The sequence below is a fragment of the Medicago sativa genome, chromosome 6 (assembly GCF_051527215.1).
Source record: "Medicago sativa cultivar Bolivia chromosome 6, Bolivia_mono, whole genome shotgun sequence".
In the NCBI taxonomy this organism is placed as follows: Eukaryota; Viridiplantae; Streptophyta; class Magnoliopsida; order Fabales; family Fabaceae; genus Medicago; species Medicago sativa.
In genome coordinates, this window is record NC_140754.1 from 59192838 (window position 1) to 59213258 (window position 20421).

The following is a 20421-nucleotide window of genomic DNA, read 5'->3' on the forward strand; positions in this document are numbered from 1 at the left end:
GTCCCTTTTTAATCAAATTGAGATTCTAATCTTGGACAGAATTCACTTTTATTTAATTGGGATTGAATTGTGATAATTGGCTTTGATGATGATGAAGAGGGAAAATATGCAGAGATTGATGAACATGATGATTTTTTTTTTCTTCATGTTTTTAATAATTTCAAATTATTTTTCAATAATAGAAAATACAAGTGGGACCAAAGTTAACGTTTTTTTTAAATCTAACGGAAGGGACCATTTTGGTAAACGGAGAATTACTTATGGGACCAAATTGAGACAGTTTAAAGTTAAGGGACCAAAATGAAACGCAAAAATAAGTTAAGGGACCAAAGTCTGTATTTACCCTTTCTTTTTAGGATAAACAGGTTCTAAGTCCAGAAAATGATCCCTCTATTTCCATATTTCTAACCATTGGTAAAATGATTTACTCCCAAATATTAAGCATCCTTAATAAGCATGATTGCGGAAATCGATAGGAAAAATAACATTGACAGTCCTAAATGTGTAAAACAATTTATGTATTTATTTTGTCAAATAGTCTAATGACTTGAACATCATATTTAAAGATGAATAAGTGGGGAGTCTCGAATCAAAGCCCGAACTCTCCATATATATTTCAATACATTGTCCTTATAACTTAGTTGTGCTCAGGGCATACACTAATTTCTATTAAGCAACACTATGCCTATATACACAATAAAAGCACATAGAACCTACAATTTCCATATTCTCACCAAATAAACAAAACTAAAGAAATTCATATTGTATCCTTGAAATCAAATAAACAAAACTAGGAAAATTTCTGGAAAGATTGTGACCACTGTCAAACCAGTACACCTTTTTTTTTCTTTTCCAAATGCCACAATTCAGGCATTTAATAAACTGAAATGAATTTAATGCAAAAATATTTCTAACTAACAAAACTAATAACGTTAAAAAAAAAAGAGATAATTCTTTCCTGGCCTACTCTTCATCTTATTCCTTAAACAGACAATTAAAGAACTCATCACCTGGATTCATGTTGGACTGATCAGTAAAATTATTGGCGAATGTCGATGAATGTTGTGGTGCATGAGAATTATTGTCACATTGTATGACTGAATTCATAACATTAGACTGAGCAGTAAAATTGTTGGTAAATGTCGGTGAATGTTGTAGTGCATGATAATTATTGTCACATTGTATGATCAAATTCAAAACATTAGACTGATCAGGAAAAATGTTGGCCAATTTTGATGAATGTTGTGGAGCATGAGAGTTATTGTCACATTGTATGATTGAATTCTGAACATCAGACTGATCAGTAAAAAGGTTTGCAAATATCGATGAATGTTGTGGTGAATGGAAATTATTGTCACATTGTATGACAGGATTTTTAACATTTTGATCAAGTTCTGGCGTTGACTTAACAGCTTCAAGACCTAATTGTGTTTCAGTAGGAAGATGACATTGATCCTGATTTGATTTTTTCCACTTACCTTTTGGCTTTTCATTCTTTAATTGTGTCACTTTATCTGCCTCTTTAAAGTAAGTCTCAATTTCTGCGAATCAATATTCAAATCATAATATTAAATATAAATTACAATTTAAAATCACACAAAATAAATTACTATATAATAATCTACAAATATTCTTAAAAAAAAAAAAAAAAACAGTACGGGTTAGTAAATTGCATTATTTAAAAAAATATCATAAACCTCTCTTTATCAATATATGAGCCACCAATTCTTTTGGTGTATCAAATTTTCCAATCAATATTTCCTAGACTGATTGATGTGCATTCTTATTTTATTTTTTTACATTAATAAAAGAATGTAGAGTGCCTTAGTACACAACTAAATCATGTTTTAAATATTTTGGTAAAAAAATATATTTTTTAACAAATTTATCCTTTGCTAATAACATACATTCATGATATTTCAAACATAAAAACATACATTCATGATTGAATGCAAACATTTGTGTATAATAAGTATATGCATAATTTTTTACACCCAAAATCTATCAAATTTTCAATTAGTAAACTATATGTTATAAGAAAATTTATCACATCTTCAATCATGAGAAAGTATAACAGAATCAACCAAATTAATCTAAAAAACAAACCTGTAAATGGCTAGCAATATGCTCTCTTGTCAAACCAGGAACATTCATCACTTGAATAATTTTTTTTGGTTTTGCATCTGAAATATAAGGGAGGGGGAAAAATGCACACAAGTTGAGTTTCTTGAATTATACAATAAAAGAAAAGAAAAATAAGTGGCAAAGAATCTTACTATCAAGGCCAAACTGATTCACAGCCCTTAGAAATTCTTAAACGGTTCTTTTTTGTTGGGGGTTCATAATTATTCTCTTCAACCATATCAACATGAGTTTCTTTTGTGCCATTATCAACATGAATTTGATCTTGTTTATTTTCATTCAAAACTTTCCTTGGAACATGTTTGCACATGTTTTTGATTAGGTCATCACTCAAAGGCTTAACACAATACTCACAAGCCCCGTTTGCAATAGCCTTCATAGCTGCACTTGTTGATCCATCAACACCCATCACTGCATATGACACATATATTTATAATTTATATATATAATGTTACACATAAGTGTGTGTATAATAATATAATTAATTATGTATATATGTTCTTACTAATGACAGGAATATTGATTTGTTGGGTAATTTGTTGGAGAAAATCATAGGAATTCATGTCTGAGATTTGTTCTTCAATTAGTATCACATCAAAACAACCCTTTGCTTCCCTCAAAAGAGTCAATGCAAAAGAAGCATTAGAGCATGTGGTAACTGGAACAAACAAGCATAAAAAAAATTACATAAAATTAAGAATTGTTACAAAAAGTTAAAGACTTTCACATGTTAACAAAATTTAATTTATAATTGAGTATGTATCATAAATTAATTTACAAATCTTTGAAATCCCATCCAATTGATTTTTCAACGATGGCATTATGGATAGTGGCGTCATGATCAATCACAAGAACCTTTAGGCCGTCTAAGAATTGTTGGGGAAGTGCCTCCATCTCAGTTGAAAGAGCCAAAGGGAAGAAAGCAAGAGTGAAACTCAAGAAACTAAAAAGGTTATATAGAAACCAAAGCTTGAATAAAAAAAAAAAAAAAAAAACGATATCAATTATGATTGATTGTAAATCTTTTTTAAGATATTATCACAAAAAATTCAATTTAAGATATCTATTTTTTTTCCTTGAAATTTGATTAAGTAAAAAAAAGTAATGAGGGGAAAAATATTATTCTATCTTTAATTTGGAGAACGTTTGTAATAAAAAAAAAAACTTTATTTTGGAGTACAATTGAATAATCCTCTTAAATTTTAAAATTAATGGAATGAAAATTTGCTATTATAGTTATATATATTTTTTGAAGAATAAAATAGCTATATTAGATAAATGGAACCTTACACTACCAAAAAAAGATAAATGGAACCTTGAGTCATGACTGAAATAAATCTATTATTTTGTTAAACGTCATGAACATAAATCTACATTTGCAATTGAGTATGAAACTTATATTACTTGAATAACATATTAGTGGAGGACACATTTCGTACACTTGTCAAAAGTTCCATAATTTTTTTTTTACGCTGCTAACGGGGATTGTTCATCTTTTTCAACAAGTAAATTTCACTTTACTTAATTTCAATATATATATATATATATATATATATATATATATATATATATATATATATATTATTTTTAAGTAATTTATTTCTATCAAATATTATAAAAATACCAAAAAGATTTTAAATTTTTATATTTGTTGATTTATTTTTCTATCAAATATTCTCAAAATTCCATATATATATATATATATATATATATATATATATATATATATATATATATTGCACTCAAATATTCTCAAAACACGAAAAATATTTCTTTTTATTTTGGTTTCAGCACTATGATGATAGATTATTGTAATAGCCCGTTTTTCGCTAGAATTACTTATTTATTATGTGTGTTTATATGTGCATGTATGTGATTATTTGTCTCTGTGTGTATTTTATTCGGGATTAGTGGATTTTGACTTGAGAAGGGTATTTTAGTCATATTAGACTCAGGAGTATTTTGGTCATTTGACAAGCAAGGATTATTTATATAGTGCTTTAAGTGGGAATAATTATTTTTTTCACTAAGTTACTAGTGAGTGGTTGTAATTATTTTAGAGACGGTAACTATTCGTTATTTTGACACTTTAAGTGAGTAGTAACTATGGTGAATTAGTCTATCATATATTTCACTCAATTATTCTCAAAACACGAAAAAGATTTCTTTTTATTTTGGTTTCAGCACTATGATGATAGACTATTTTAACAGCCCGTTTATCGCTAGAATTACTTTATTTATTTATTATGTGCGTCTATATGTGTTTGTATGTGATTATTTGACTCTGTGTGTATTTTATTCGGGATTAGTGGATTTTGACTTAAGAAGGGTATTTTAGTCATTTTAGACTCAGGAGTATTTTGGTCATTTGACAAGCAAGGGTAAATTATGTCATTTGGTTATGAGAGTTATTTATATAGTGCTTCAAGTGGGAATAATTTTTTTTTGACTAAGTTACTAGTGAGTGGTGGTTATTATTTTAGAGACGGTAACTATTCGTTATTTTGACGGTTTAAGTGAGTAGTAACTATGGTGAATTAGTTGGTAAGAATATTTAGTAGATTAGGACAACTTGGGACTAAACTCATTTGTGTCGTGACTATATAAACACTAGTCTTAGGAGAAATTTAGGTCATTACCTTCATTCACTCATTTTTACAAAACATTTTGAGATAGAGATAGAGAGAAAGGGGATCTAGAGGAGAAAGAAATAGTTAGAGAGAGAAAGCCTAGGATTGGTGGCTAGGAGCTAAATTGAAGCTAGGAATTGGATTCTTGAATATTATAGTAAGGGTGATAGTCTCCGTTCACTAAGTAAGTTATAATCTCTTAATTTCACTTATGGGTTTAAGTGCTTTTGTGATAATTGTAACTTTTTGTGGTTTTGAATGATAAAATCAATGCTCCTATTTCATGTGAAATTATGTTTATGATAAACTTCATGAAATTGATGTGTTATGTGCTTAAAACTCATAGTTGTTGTTCTTGATAAGTTACTTTGATGTTTTTTACTTAAAATGGTGAAAATGAAGTTGTTGTTGTTGATTGTTAATGAATTCATGAAATTATGCTTTGAGTGATGTTGTGTTGTGTTGTTGATGAAGATTTATGCCTTGGGTGTCTCTAATGGTGTTGTTGTGATGAAAGTTGTTGTTGTTTGTTGAGTTTAGTGAAAATGGGTAAAAATAGAGAAAATGTGATTTTGATGATGATGTTGTTAGCTTGAGTTAGAGTACTTAAAATTTCTGTTTTTCACTATAAGTTTTGGGTGTTGGATCAATTGGGATAAAATGGGATTTTTGGATCAAACACTAACCTTTTCTTCTTTGTCCTTTTCCTCAAACCACCGTTCTCAACCCTGTCTTTCACCATGTCCGCCGCTCCACCACCAATCAAAACCGTCATTAACAATTGGCCATGCCTTCAATCTCCACCAAATTCACCATCCAAATCTTCTCCCAAGACTGCTTTCAATCAAACCAAACAACAAAAAACTTTTGCACAGGCTGTTAACAATATCTGTGATATTCCTCTGAGTCAGTTACCTAAACCATGTCTCAAAGGTGAGGATAGAGCTATTCAGATTCCTGATGATGAGTATGAAGCTGGATTAGAGACATGTAAGCATAACCTACAAGGCAGAATCATTTGGCCAAAGGGCTCAAACCCTGTTACGGTTGATTCCTTGAGATCTAAACTCGCTGCCCTGTGGAAAACCATAGGAAGGTGGGGTGTCACTTCGATTGGGAAAGGATTCTATGAGTTTTCTTTCTCCTCAGTGGAAGATATGAGAAGAGTCAGAACAATTGGCTCGTGGAATTTGAACCCGGGTATTTTGAAGCTGTTTGCTTGGAATAAAGACTTCAATCCTAATTATCAGTATCAAACTACAACCCAGGTCTGGATCAGAATCTATGGCCTTTCACAAGAGTATTGGCGACAGAAAATTCTCTTTGCTATAGCTAATGGGGTTGGAACTCCAATTTGTACTGATAGCATCACAGGTAAATCTATGATTGAGAGATCTTTTGGACACTATGCTAGGGTGTTAATAGATTTAAATCTTAATGAAGCCCTGTGTCATAGAATTCTAGTTGAAAGAACAGGCTTTGCATTCTTTGTTGACATTGAATATGAGAATTTACCTGACTTTTGTAGCTATTGTAAGTGTACTGGCCATTATTATGAGATTTGTAAAAGAAAACCGGTGATGAAAAAAGCAGAGGAGCAGAATGTTAAGAAAAATGGACCGGTTGCTCAGGTTTATGCGCCTAAGAAAAGCAAGGTACCTGAAGTGGTGAATTTATCAGATACTGGTACTAAGGGTCAGATTCAAAACGATGTTAATTTGGAAATAGAAATTAATGTTGAAAATTCAAAAAACCAAGAAGTTCAAACAACTCAGATTGGAGGGAATAATGAAGAGGAGATCAAGACACCAGAGATTAATCAATCAGTGGATGAAGAGGTTAGTAGTGATTCTGGTTCTTTTGTTGCGGCAACACAAGCTAATAATGAAGATTCTGCCGGTCAGAATTTGCAGCAGAACAATGATTCTCAATATTGTAGCAGCGAAACTGGAAATGACATTGTGAAACAAGACATTCGTTTTTTGAAACAATCTTGGGCCAATCATGATGAACTGGAGCCTAATGATGGAAGGATGGAGCGTAATGTGCAACCTGAAGTTAACTTGCTTATTAATGATGGTCATGAAGTGTTAGGATCAGATGCTCCTACTGCTCCTATTGTTAATGTGATCACTAATCAAGCAGAAGCTGCTAATCCTTTCGTTGATGATCAAGGTTTTCAAATGGTTACCAGCAAAGCTACAAAGAAGAACGTGAAGAAAGCTAGCTCTCCTTCAAAGCAGAAACCATATACCAGATCAAAGGTTGGCTCTTCCACACCTTTGAAATGAAGTGCTTCTTCTGGAATCTTAGAGGTTTGGCTAATTCTCCTACAAAATTAGCGTTAAAAAAGTTAATTCTCAAGTTTAAACCTGATTTATGTTTTATTGCTGAACCATGGATGTCTATCTCAAACCTTTCCTCTAGGTGGTTACATAACCTTGGTCTTAAAGTTTGTGCAGTTAATAATAGAGGGAGCCTCACTCCTAACTTGTGGTGTCTTTGTTCCATTAATATTTCACCCATAGTAATTAACATTGATAACCAGCAAATTTCTCTTCAAATTGATGTTAATAATAAACCTTTTGGTATCACAGCAGTGTATGCTTCTACTTGTTATATTACTAGACGTCACCTGTGGTCAGCCTTATCCCTTATCCAGTCCCAGCACATTATGCCTTGGAGTTGCATTGGTGACTTTAATACTATTTTAGGGTCCCATGAACATCAGGGCCAGCATGAACCAGCCAGATTACCTATGTCTGATTTTCAAACCTGGTCAGATTCCAATAACCTTATTCACTTGCATACTAAAGGTTCTTTCTTAACTTGGTCAAATGGTAGAAGAGGTAGGAAAAACACCCAAAAAAGATTAGATAGAGTCATTGTTAATCATGATTGGATAAATGCTTGTGGTTCCATTAATGTTTGTACCTTAACCAAGTTAAGATCTGATCATTTTCCTATCCTTTTTGAATTCCAAACCCATAACCCTCAGTTCACATCATCTTTCAAATTCATGAAAATGTGGATCTCCCACCCGGATTGCATTAACATAGTGAAACAAGCTTGGAACAATCATATTTCTGGCTGCCCAATGTTTGTTTTATCTCAAAAGTTGAAGCTTCTAAAGGAGGCCCTGAAACTGTGGAACAAAAATACTTTTGGTAATGTGCATTCTCAAGTTACATCTGCTTACAAAGAACTGGATGAAATTCAAATGAAAATCGATAACTCTGGCATCTCTGATTTGCTTATGGATCAAGAAAAAGCTGCTCAGATAAATTTAGAAAATTCTTTGAATGTTGAAGAAATGTTTTGGCATGAAAAATCTAAAGTGAAGTGGCATTGTGAAGGTGATAGAAATACATCTTATTTCCATAGAGTTGCCAAAATTAGAAATGTCTCCAGTCACATTACAACCATGAAGAGTGGTGATATCACACTGAATGATCCTGATCTAATTTCAGCACATGTTGTTAACCATTTCACAAATATGTTTACTAGTAACTCAAACACCATTCAAAATGGCTTGATTGAAGAAGTGGTTCCAAATTTGATCACAGATAGAATCAACAATATGTTGACTTTGTTACCAACTCATGAAGAGATTTCAAAAGCTGTTTTTGATTTAAACAAAAATAGTGCTCCAGGGCCTGATGGTTTTGGAGCAATCTTTTTTCAAACATATTGGGAAATAATCAAACATGATGTGTTTAAGGCTGTTATACAGTTTTTTACTTTTGGTTGGTTATTGCCCAATTATAATGCTAATATTATTGCTCTTATTCCAAAAGCTAACAATGCAGATTCAGTGGAGCAGTTCAGACCAATTGCCATTGCTAATTTCAAATTCAAGGTGATTACAAAAATTTTAGCTGACAGGCTCTCAGCTATAATGCCAGCTATCACATCTATTCAACAAAGAGGCTTCATAAAAGGGAGGAGTATTAAAGATTGCATTTGTCTCACCTCTGAGGTCATTAATGTGTTGCATAAGAAGACTTTTGGTGGTAATTTGGCTATGAAAGTTGATATGGCTAAAGCTTTTGACACTATTGATTGGAATTTCCTGCTGAAGGTGTTGAAGACTTTTGGTTTTAATGATTTGTTCTGCAGTTGGATAAAAACCATTTTAGAATCTGCCAAGATGTCTATTGCTATCAATGGGAAACTTCATGGTTATTTCTCTTGTTCTAGAGGAGTCAGACAAGGTGACCCATTGTCTCCTCTTCTCTTTTATCTTGCAGAAAAAGTTTTAAGCAGAAGCCTCACAAAATTGGTCCGAGATGGGGACCTTACTCTCATTCAAGGCTCTAGAAATAATCCAGCACCTTCTCATATATTGTACGCAGATGACATTATGGTGTTCTGCAAGGGATCTTCCTCCAACATCAACAACCTCATTGATATCTTTTTAAGATATGCTCAGGAATCTGGCCAACATGTTAATCCTCAGAAATCCTCTATTTTTTCTGGTTCCATTTCTCATCAGAGGTTAACTCAAATTTCCAATTTGACTGGTTTTAACATTGGTTCATTGCCTTTCACTTATTTAGGGGTGCCAATTTTCAAAGGGAAAGCAAAGTCAGCTTACTTTCAACCGATTGCAGATAAAGTGAAACTTAAGCTTTCAGCTTGGAAAGCTTCTCTCCTCTCTCTTGCTGGAAGAGTGCAATTAGTAAAGAGCGTGATCCAGAGCATGCTTATTCATTGTATTTCAATATACTCATGGCCAGTACAGCTGATTAAGGACTTAGAAAGATTTATGAGGAACTTTATTTGGAGTGGTGATGTTAATAAGAGAAAGCTGGTTACAGTTTCTTGGCATACGGTGTGCACTCCTGTTAAGGAGGGGGGACTGGGCATTCGATCTCTTTCAATGATCAATGAAGGGGCAAATCTGAAACTTTGCTGGGAAATGACTCAATCAAATCTTCCTTGGGCTCTTTTCTTGAGGAATAGAGTGTTGAAACATAAAACTCCAATCAAGTACCATATCACATCTTCAGTTTGGAGTAGTATCAAGCACAAATTCAATGAGGTTTCTTCTAATTCTACCTGGTTGTTAGGTAATGGCTTGGACATTAATTTCTGGCTAGATTCTTGGAGTGGTGACCCTTTGGTGAAATCCTTGAACATTCCAGATTACATTCATTCTTCCCTAAAAGCTACAGTCAATCTTTTCATCAACAACAAAGCTTGGAGTATTCCTCAAACTCTGCAGCAATTATTTCCAACATTACAAGGTATCATTCAGTCTATCTCAATTCCTGTGGTTGAAAAAGATGATCAATTTATTTGGGCAAAATCTCATGATGGCAGTCTCTCTTTTAAAGAGGCATTTCAGCATCACTGTCACATAGGCCAAAACTTTTCTTGGGCAAGCTATATTTGGAACCCATCCATTCCACCCTCGAAATCAATGTTGATTTGGAGAGGCTTGCACAACAAATTACCAACTGATGATAATATGATTTTAAGAGGTTGCCAAATCCCCTCTATGTGCAGCATTTGTTGTTTGAGCCATGAATCAGCCAGACATTTATTCATAGATGTCCTTTTGCTATATCTTTATGGAACTGGTTACAGTCAATTGTGCATTTGCAATGTAATTTTACTTCAATTGAAGAAGCCATTCAGTTAAGCAACAGAGGCTGGTCTCCTCTCTGCAAAGTGGTGATTGTAGCGGCAGTGATTAATATTATCAATACCATATGGTATTGTAGGAATCAGCAAAGGTTCAACAACAAGAAGATCTCTGTGAGATCAGCCATAAATCTCATTATCTCTGGCACAGCAATGACAGGTAATCACTCAAATTGTGCTGCAAACTCCTCTATTGCTGATTTTGTTCTTCTCAGAGCCTTCTCTTGTAAAATAAATTACGGTAAAGCTCCAACAATAAAAGAAATTTTATGGCAACCTCCAATTTTCAATTGGATAAAATGCAATGTTGATGGTGCTTCAGTGGGCAATCCAGGCCTTTCTTCCTGTGGTGGCATTTTCAGAGACTCAAAGGGTGAATTTCTTGGTGCTTTTGCTTATAACTTGGGCAACTCAACTTCCTTAATTGCTGAGTTAAATGGTGCAATGTATGCTATTGAGATAGCAGCTCAAAGAGGTTGGTCTTACTTATGGTTGGAAACAGATTCTATGTTAGTCACTCTAGCATTCAAATCTAAAAATATAGTGCCATGGCACTTGAAAAACAGATGGGAAAACTGTATGCACTTAACTTCCTCTATGTCTTTTTTTGTTACTCATATTTATAGGGAAGGTAATCACTGTGCTGACCAAATTGCTAATGTGGGCCTTAATTTGAATTCCTCTTTCTGGTGGGATCATGTTCCGAATCAAATAAGGGAAGCTTATGCTAGAAATAGGATAGGCTTGCCATACTTTAGATTTTCTTAAGCTCTTTTTTGTTTGGAGGGTTTCGGTTGTTTGTCCCCCCTCTTTTCTTTGTATCTGTTTTTCTTCCTAATATATTTTAGGTGCTTGCGTGAGCGAGTATCCGTTTGCTTAAAAAAAAAAAAATAAGTGATCTTGAAATGAGAAATGTGGTTTGGGTGTGTTCTAAGTGTTCGTTATAAGAGGTTAAATTCTGGGTTTAGTGAAAATTCGCACTTGAAAAATTCGAAAAACAGATTTTTGTGTATCCTGAACTGGTGTAATCAATTACACCATATGTGTAATCGATTACACAAACCTTCTGCCCCCAGATTTTGCCTGCTGGAAGGGGTAATCGATTACGCCTTATTAATAATCGATTACGCCCTGTTCTAAACTTCCAAAACACGTTTTTCTTCGTTCCAAATGCTACCAAACTTATTCCTAAGTGTAGGACTTTATCCTAACCATCAAGGGGTGTATTTATGAAAGAAATAACTTTTCATAAAGGGTCTAATGGGGTCTTGTATTGTTTGAATTTGAATGGAATTCTTTTGAAAAATGATAATGAGACGAACTTAGGTGAATTTTGAAATTTATCTGAATTGGCCTATGAAACGTATATGTATATGCTACTGCACTCATATGTGATTGGTGTGTATGTCCGGTTAAGGCGTTTGAATTCGTTTACTTTGGTTTTGGAGAATTTGTCGGAAAATGCTAGTTTTCATAAAATTAGACGAACTTTGTCAAACTAATGTTTTAGGGTCGGATAACTTGTAGGAGACTTTGAATTCATGTTTATATGATAGAATGATAATGAATTGATGATGATTGGGTGTCTAATATGTGGAACGCGTTAAGATTTGGATAATAATCCGTCTTTGGTGTTAAATGTGATTTTGCACTTGTTAATTTTTGAGTTGAATGTTGTTGATGATCATGATGAATTGTGTTGTTAGGAAATTAAGTTATTGTCATGGTTCACCTTTTCATTTTGGTTGTAATAGACTACTGGTTGGGTTTGTGCTTATAAGGTTAGTAATATGTTTCCTAAACTGGTGTTTTTTCTTGGATAGCTATGGATTTATGAATTATTAACTCTTATAAGTCTTTGTTCTTTTATTTTATATATCAAGGTATTTCTGTAGTATAACCTGAAGAGGGTTCTTGATGCTCTTATCAATGTCGTTCTATTTTTGTTTGTTGGCTATAAACAAAATAATAGATCTCTCTGTTATTATTCTTACCTTAATGCTAAACCTTGCAACTTTTTGTTTGTTGTTGATTTGTTTTTGCAGGGTAGTACAATATATACGTGTTCCGTTTGGCAATATATACGCCATTTTAAATCATTGATATTGTATACTCGCTGCTAAATCCTTCTGTCAATATCAAGGACGTGATATATATTGGTATGTTCAATTATATTGTGCACATTTCAGTTCCTCGCATGTTAAAATTAAGTTATATTAATGACATCATACACTGCCTCTACATTTTGCTGCCTTTTTTATTCTTGGCATGTTAATTGGAAGAAAATATTGAATCTTGACAAACCATTATCATTGTTTGACCATTATTGTCGATGCTAATTGTTGATCCTAATTGTGTGATGCATTATTGTATGGTCCAGTTTAGACTGCTGATGACTAATATTACTGCGATCATCTTCAGTTGAGACTATTGATGACTAATATTGTTACGGAAATTACCACCAAGTTGTATTTTGGTTATGTGTTTGATGACATTGTTGTTGCATTAGTTTATGCTCCATTAGTGGTTGCGTATGTGTACTTTTGCCAAGTGCATGGTTAACGTCTTCCAATCCATTCGATTATTATAAGAGATTAAAAATAACTTAATCGTAGTGCTTTATCATTAAATTTATGTATATTATATAATTCATTGAATTATGTTTTTAACTATGTATGACCCGTACGGCACTATGGGTAGATGATCTAGTATAAACTCTAGTCTTAAGATAAATTAGGTCATTTTTACATTCATTCACACATTGCAAAACATTTTGGAGGAAGAGGTAGAAAGAGAAAGTGAGGCAACAAGGGTTAGAAGAAGATCTAGAGAGGAAAAACTTGGATTGGAGCATTGGTGCAAAAATTGAGGCTAGGATTCAAATTCTTGGAGGTTTAAGGTAAGGGGGATAGTGCTCTTTCATGAATAAGCCATAATCTATTTTTCTACTTAATTGAATAAGTGCTTATTTGTGAGTAGTTATTATTTTTGTGAAATTTTAATTTCAATTTTGTGTCCCTTCTTTGATGATAAGTTTGGGTATGCTAAATTGATGTTAAACTTGTTGTTGTTGATTTTGCATGATCAAAGTGTGTTGATAAGTTACTTTGTTGACTTTTGCTTAAATGAGTGAAAATGAAGTTGTTGTTGTTATTTGTTGATGAAATTGTGAGATTATGCTTTGAATGATAATGTGTTGTGTTGTTGATGAAGATTCATGTCTTGGGTATCTCTAATTGTGTTGTTGTGATGAAGGTTGTTGTTGTTGTTTGTTGAGTTTTGTGAAAATGGGTTGGAAATTAATAAGTTGATTTTGTTGAGTAAAATTAAGGTGATTGTGGTGGGATTAATGGATAAGTGATTAGGTGATATTAGTATGATGATTTGGGTGTGATTGAGATAAATTTGGAACCTTAGAAGGGCTTAAAATGGTGGAACACGCACTTTTGAAAAACTGATTTTTGGACCTGATGTTGTCAAAATCGTGCCGCGATTTTTGCAGTCGTAACAGGATTTTCCTTGTAGAATGTTCAGTGGTTCCTAGACATAAAATCGTGTCGCGTTTTCCAAAATCTTAACACGATTCCTATGAACCATCTTCTTCCTAATTCACTATTTTTCACACCTTTCCATTCCAAATTGGATTCGGTGTAAACATGAAAGTTGTAGGCATGGGTGTTAGGGTTCCAATGGCTTTGGTTTTAATTAAATATGATTTTTAGATTTTGAGTTATGGTGAAAATACTACAAGTAGGTCTTGATGCATTTTTATAAAAATTCAGCCTAACTAGTTTTTAAGTGAAACCCAAAGTCATGGTTTGGTCCCTAACCTTAAAACTTGAGTACTAGGAGTCTAATTAGGATGTTTAAGAGTATTTAACCTATGACATTAGATCTAACTTGGTTTCATTTTGAAAAGGAATTGGTTTTGCAAAATGATAAAATGATACGAGCTTAGGTGAATTTTCGTATTTGTCGGCTTTGGCCTATGAAATGTATGTGTACACACTACTGCACTTATATGTGATTTGTGTGTATACCCGATTGAGACGTCGCTTACTTTAGTTTTGAGAGATTTGTCGGAAAAAGCTAGTTTTCATAAACTTAGGCGAACTTTGTCAAATTAGGAGACTTTGAAATCATGTTAGTGTGATTTAATGCGAATGAATTGTTAAGGATTGGGTGTTTATTTTGATTGATGTCAAGATGCGGCTAAATGTCCATCTTTATGTGAAAGGTGAATTTGAAACTATATTATTTATTTGAAGTGTTAGATGATGATTATGGTGTCGATTCTTTTGATGACTATGAATAAATGAATTGATGATGACTTGTTGATTGTATGGATGTAAGTATTTAATAATGCAATTGTTGGTGAATAACATAATTGGTGGTGATTATTATGTTAGTGTCTATGCTGGTGAGTTGTGCATTGTCGAGTCCTTACTTGAAATTCATGCATTCATAGTCGTAATTAGGTGATTTGAAGAATGTAATTGGTGTTGTTTATTACATAGCTTTTGCAGAACATAATTGGTGGTGTTTATTATGATGGTGGATTTATTGACGGCAAAATTATCTCTGGAATCCTATGATACCACATGCATCTAGAAGAGTCTGGAACATTGCATACATTGTGCATTTGGTGAGTCGAGTCATACTTGATTATGTGAATTGGTGTATACGTGCATTGGTGAACTTGATGAACCTATGAATATGTGGTGAATTTATATATTTGTGTACTTTTGGAATCTTAATGTTGTTGAGTTGTTTAATCAATTTAATTTAATTTGTAGCATTTATGTTCATTGATTATGTTTAATTGTGAATTATGAACTAACCTCAGTGGTCGTTTGGTTGCCCGCCTTCCTTATCTGTATGGATGAGTAGACGGTGTGCAGGAATAGATTGTTTTGGAGAGTTGATTGAGGATAGCTTGGAGCTACCTTGTTTATTGCTTTTTGGAATTTAGTGTGTCGGCTCTGATTAGGATGTCTTTTTGTTTTGAGTCTTATGACTATTTTTTATTTCTATGATTTAGTTGTTGAGATGAGAATTTATATTGATGATGTATTATGATATTGAGACATGGCTACTTGGAGACTTATTTATGTTGGATGGTTGTTGAGATATTTTATTTAGGTGTTGATGTTATGATGTATTATTTCGCTGCGATGATTTGAGGAAACTATTATCTATGCATGCTTGGTGATTTATTGAAGATGTAACATCTAAATTCTTGATATGTCGTATCATTAGCGTAACTTATCGCTTTTAGAGTTTAGGGTGTTACAATATCCACCCTCATTAGTCGACCAAAATCAAAACCACATAGTCTAAAAAACTTCTCATTCCAATCTTGCAACAAATTCCAAAAAGACGGATCCACGCACCTCTTTCAAATTTAACACAATCTTTATTCCACGCAACCTGTTAAAATTGAATACACATATGAATCACCTGAACCCACTCCCATAGAAATAATGTCTAAACTTTCAAACCCAAAATAAAGGATACGCTGTTGAACTAAAGGAATGGACTCGCCATTTATCACTATTGCCACTGCACCTTTACGCGCCCAATTCACATCTTTCTCATCGGGCCTATTCTTGATGATATGTCTTTTAGCAAGAGCATGAACACCCTTATCTTTCCATTGCAAATCACGCAACTGAACCACTACTACAATCCGACTTCGGATCGCTGGTAAGACTTCCCTCTCCTTCACCTTCCCCTCATCTGACACCTTAGACACTCCTTTCTTGTCTATCCCAACTTCCACGGGTTTCCTTTCATTCTCCCCTCCACCCGAACAAACCACCTTCCCCACCACAATTCTCACTCCCCCCATCAGCACATGACTGATCCTTATCTCCCTCAACCCTGTTCCTCACCTTCACCAACTCTCTCCCCCTCTTTATGCACTTTCCTCAACCTCTGTTTATCGGTGTTTTTGGTAAACAAATACCGACTGGTTTTGATTATAACAAGAAGGACCGAACCAGAGATCCTAGGACATGTTGTGCATTTTGTTGTTGTGCGTTCATCGAGTTCGTAGGTTGCTTAACGAACGGGACGAGACCATGTGGCATCTTTCGACAAGTTTTAAATGCAATAAAGGTGCATTAAGTTTAAATTGCAGAAACTTAAAGAAAAGAAAAAAATACAAATGCAAGTGCATTAAAAATAAAGGTGGTTTGAAAAATCATTTACTTACATTCTTTATGACTATTTTCTCTCGTGCCGGTACTTCAAGTGTTTTAGAATTATGTATAGGTGATTTGTGACCCGTTTTCCATATGAAAAACTACTATTTATACATAGACAATAAGTGGAAAGAAATTGATCCTACGATCAGCACTCCTTCCATGTAGACAACCACTTGTCTCCCACGTTCTCCCTAAAGGAAACTGTTTCTCTTTTAAAATTTGAATCTTCCCGCTTCAAAGGCAGTAGCTTGACTTCGACGGGTTTGCCTCTTGCTTTATATCTTGTCAAACTTCAATGCAAGAGTAAAAGTCTTTCATTGAAAAAACTCCTTTGATTGAAGAAAAGACTTTGATTCCTGCAAGAGTAAAAGTCAACTAATGTTGACCACATTAAATGATGCTGGTGAAAATACCAGCTAACACCCTCACACTTTTTTTGTCCCTCAACAACATGCCTCGCCTCACCCTTCCCTCGCACCTCCATTGAGTTCACACATCGATCGAACCTAGCTACCTATACAAAGACCCGGAGCATACCAAAACTCACATCAGTCAAAGCTTTCGTTAACTTGCCCAATTCTCAACATTATTGTAATGTACAAATCTATAAACCTTCCCTTGTGCATTATACTTCTTTGCCACATACAAGTCCTCTAAAATCCAACAGGCTTCAAAACTTTGACGTAAATAGAAATAGGGAATGAGTCCAGGTACGTTAGTGAAGTAAAAGGACACAAATTATTTCAACTATGACCCTGCAGTAACCTCCTTATCGTCTGAAACCCTGTTGTCTGACCTGACCTGTCGACTCTGTCTGAACACTTTCCGACGTCACCGACTCGCCTTGTACCAAGGTCCCCTATCCCCCCCTCCCCAACAACAAGCCTAGGTTTACTGTCTCTCTCTACCTCTCATAATTTTGAAGTAAGTTGGCCACTTCATCCTCATTCGAGCATACAATATAGTATATGTAGATTTTTTTTCCTAAGAAGTTATCAATCGAAGAATATTATTCTTCAAAAAAAAAAAAAATTATGCATGTTATTTTTTCAAGTCTGTCGCGAATTGACAATGATTTTCTTCATGCAGGTTTCATACACAATATTTTTGTCTTGATAAGGAAATATTGGTTGGAGCCAGCCTTACTGGCAATAGTATATAAAAATTATTTTAAAATGATGCGTGTGTTTATTAAGGTTTATCATATGCATATGTACGTACGCCAAGTAGGGTTGTGCATTTTTGTTTTTATTTATAACATAATGCTTTTCTTAGCTAGATCTTGTGGAAAATTACATCAGATCTAAAGAAAATATTCGAACTTGTGCTAATAAAACAGAAGAAGAGAGGAATGAAACTAGACACGCATGCATTTGACCATGATTTTACCATTTTTTATTGGATATGCTATTATATTTATATGAAAATAAACAAGGAAAAGCTTGAGGATGAAACGTTTAAAATATTAAAAAGTGCATAACCAAACTAAAGCACTGATTTAGCTTCGTTTTTTTTCTTTTTAAAGAATGAAGTCTATTTCATTTCAACAAAGAGAATCCTCACAAGAAATATCTGAGAAATACATAAATGTGAAGACAAACATTACATAGTTCTTTTTTTTTTTTTTTTGTAAACACAAACTTTAGACAGTGATTTATCTTGATCTTTAAGAATTGTCATACACATTCGTTTAAAAAAAAATTGACATAAACATATTCAGTTGTAATTATTGATTTAACTTTGTTAATTATTAATATTATCATACAATGTTTTCAATCTATTGTACATTAAACAGTAAAACAAGGAAAAAAATTATTGTGACTTTTTTATAAATAAATATATAAAATCACTAAAAGATAATCAAAAATTATGCTGTAGATAAAATTAAATTAATTTTTCATATAAAACTGACATTAGAAAATGATAAAAAAAAAAAAAAAAAAGTCAAAATAGACGGGCCCTAGTATTTCTTCTACTTATGCTACATCTACCATTCAAAATATACTCCTGAAAGATTATTAATTCCAAGTTACAACATGGTCCAACTTCTTTAAAATCATGAAACTAATTCCGTGTACAATTGAGAGTTTACACAATTTCGGAGAGTAAACAATTCTTTTATAGGAGATGTTAAAGAGTATCCTTGTGACGTTGGTTAAGAGAACATAAATAGAAATAATTTGTTGAAAAATGGTCAAAATTGTTGAATTCAACTTTTTAAAAGACATAAAGTTATAATTTTCAATGCAAAATTACTACTTTTAGTTTTTTTAACCATTGTCTTAAAGACACCGGTTAGCAAGACCCTTCTTTAATACTTATTCAAACTATGACCTATATAATATATATCATGCTAAATGAAGATTTAGAAGCCAATATTGCTGTGTTTGTAATGCTTGAACCGTCACAAACCATTGTTGCAAGTTGAGGTAATCTAACACTATTTAACTTTCAATATGGCTTACAAGATGGCACCACAATGTCAAGCCCTCATAACAATTTTCCTTTGTGTTGTTCATAAATTGCACAATGCATTTGACCAAAATAAAATTGAATTCCACAATGCGGCACGGAAAAAAAAGTTGCATTAATAAGGGTCCATCTGTTTTGATGTGACTCACACAGTCACACGCACAAATAAAAGAAAAATCAATTCCAAAACCTCAATCCCTTTACCCACTCACTACTATATAGGTACTACAAAAGCCTCATCAAAATTCTCTAGCCTTCATTTTATTTCTTGTTTTCACACTCCTTATAACTCCTCTTCAAATGGCTCAGGTATTGCCTCTTTCATATCCTATCCTATTTATTTAATTTTGTTCTTAGATTCCTTATGTAAATCCTCATGATTTAGCTATATAAATATGTTTAAAAGAAATAATTTTAAATATTTTTATTTACTAATTTTGATTGTTTATATACCATTTTTTTTCCATCCTCTTATTCTTTCATTGGATTGATTCAAAGCAGAAGGTTGTGTTAAAGGTGTTAACTATGACAGATGACAAAACAAAGCAAAAAGCTATAGAAGCTGCTGCAGATATTTATGGTAAGAATTCATATTTTTAATGCAAAGAATTAATATTTATAGAAAAAATGTTATTTAATAAATCAAAGGCTGATCTATTGAATTGTTGTTGATTTTGATGAATAGGGGTTGATTCAATTGTAGCAGATGTAAAGGAGCAAAAGTTGACAGTGATTGGTTCAATGGATACAGTGAAAATTGTGAAGAAGCTGAAAAAAGTAGGAAAAGTTGATATTGTATCTGTTGGTCCTGCAAAAGAAGAGAAGAAAGAAGAAAAGAAAGAAGAGAAGAAGGAAGAGAAAAAAGAAGAGAAAAAGGAAGAGAAGAAAGAAGAGAAGAAGGAGGAAAAGAAAGAAGAGAAGAAATAAAAGGAAATAATTATTATTATTATTATTATTATTATTATGTTTTTTTTAAATAACTCTTCATTTTATTTTATTTTTCTAATTTTTGTTTGCCATATTTTTCTATATTGATTATTGAGAAGCCAGTGTAAGCTGCAAAAATTGTCTATAATTTTTTTTGGTTGCCTTTTAGTATTTACTTTCTGTAATATAAATTCAAATATGATGTTCAAGATCTTTTTTAAGCATTGATTAATCATCAATTACCAAGATGAAAATTGGTTTTAAATAGATGAGAAGAATTCACAACAATTAATAATTGAGTCTTCTATTTTTTTCTATAACTCTTAGTTTTTAATCTAGAGAAGCAATTGGTAATTAAGCTTCAAGATTGCTATTCATAATACACAAATAAA

The 20421-nt window shown here is 32.9% G+C and overlaps 1 protein-coding gene and 1 long non-coding RNA gene across 2 annotated transcripts; one reads left to right on the forward strand and one right to left on the reverse strand.

The window, feature by feature from the left end:
* Nucleotides 1–888: 888 nt before the first annotated feature.
* Nucleotides 889–2315, reverse strand: LOC146915959 (uncharacterized). The gene is made up of 3 exons (XR_015013635.1): nt 2277–2315; nt 2107–2183; nt 889–1541 (listed from the first exon to the last, which is right to left on the reverse strand). It is a non-coding gene; the product is annotated as an uncharacterized LOC146915959 (long non-coding RNA).
* Nucleotides 2316–19272: 16957 nt separating this feature from the next.
* LOC146915960 (heavy metal-associated isoprenylated plant protein 39-like) lies at nt 19273–20167 on the forward strand. Its single transcript, XM_085718179.1, has 3 exons — nt 19273–19411; nt 19604–19682; nt 19788–20167. The coding sequence occupies exons 1-3, from the start codon at nt 19403–19405 to the stop codon at nt 20027–20029; spliced, it is 330 nt and encodes a 109-aa protein (XP_085574305.1). The 5' UTR covers nt 19273–19402; the 3' UTR covers nt 20030–20167.
* Nucleotides 20168–20421: the final 254 nt, after the last annotated feature.

What these genes read in the sequence shown, in the direction of transcription:
- LOC146915960 (XM_085718179.1), top strand. An exon ending in AGCTGCTGCAGATATTTATG is followed by an intron (nt 19,683 to 19,787) that starts GTAAGAATTCAT and finishes TTTGATGAATAG; the next exon opens with GGGTTGATTCAATTGTAGCA.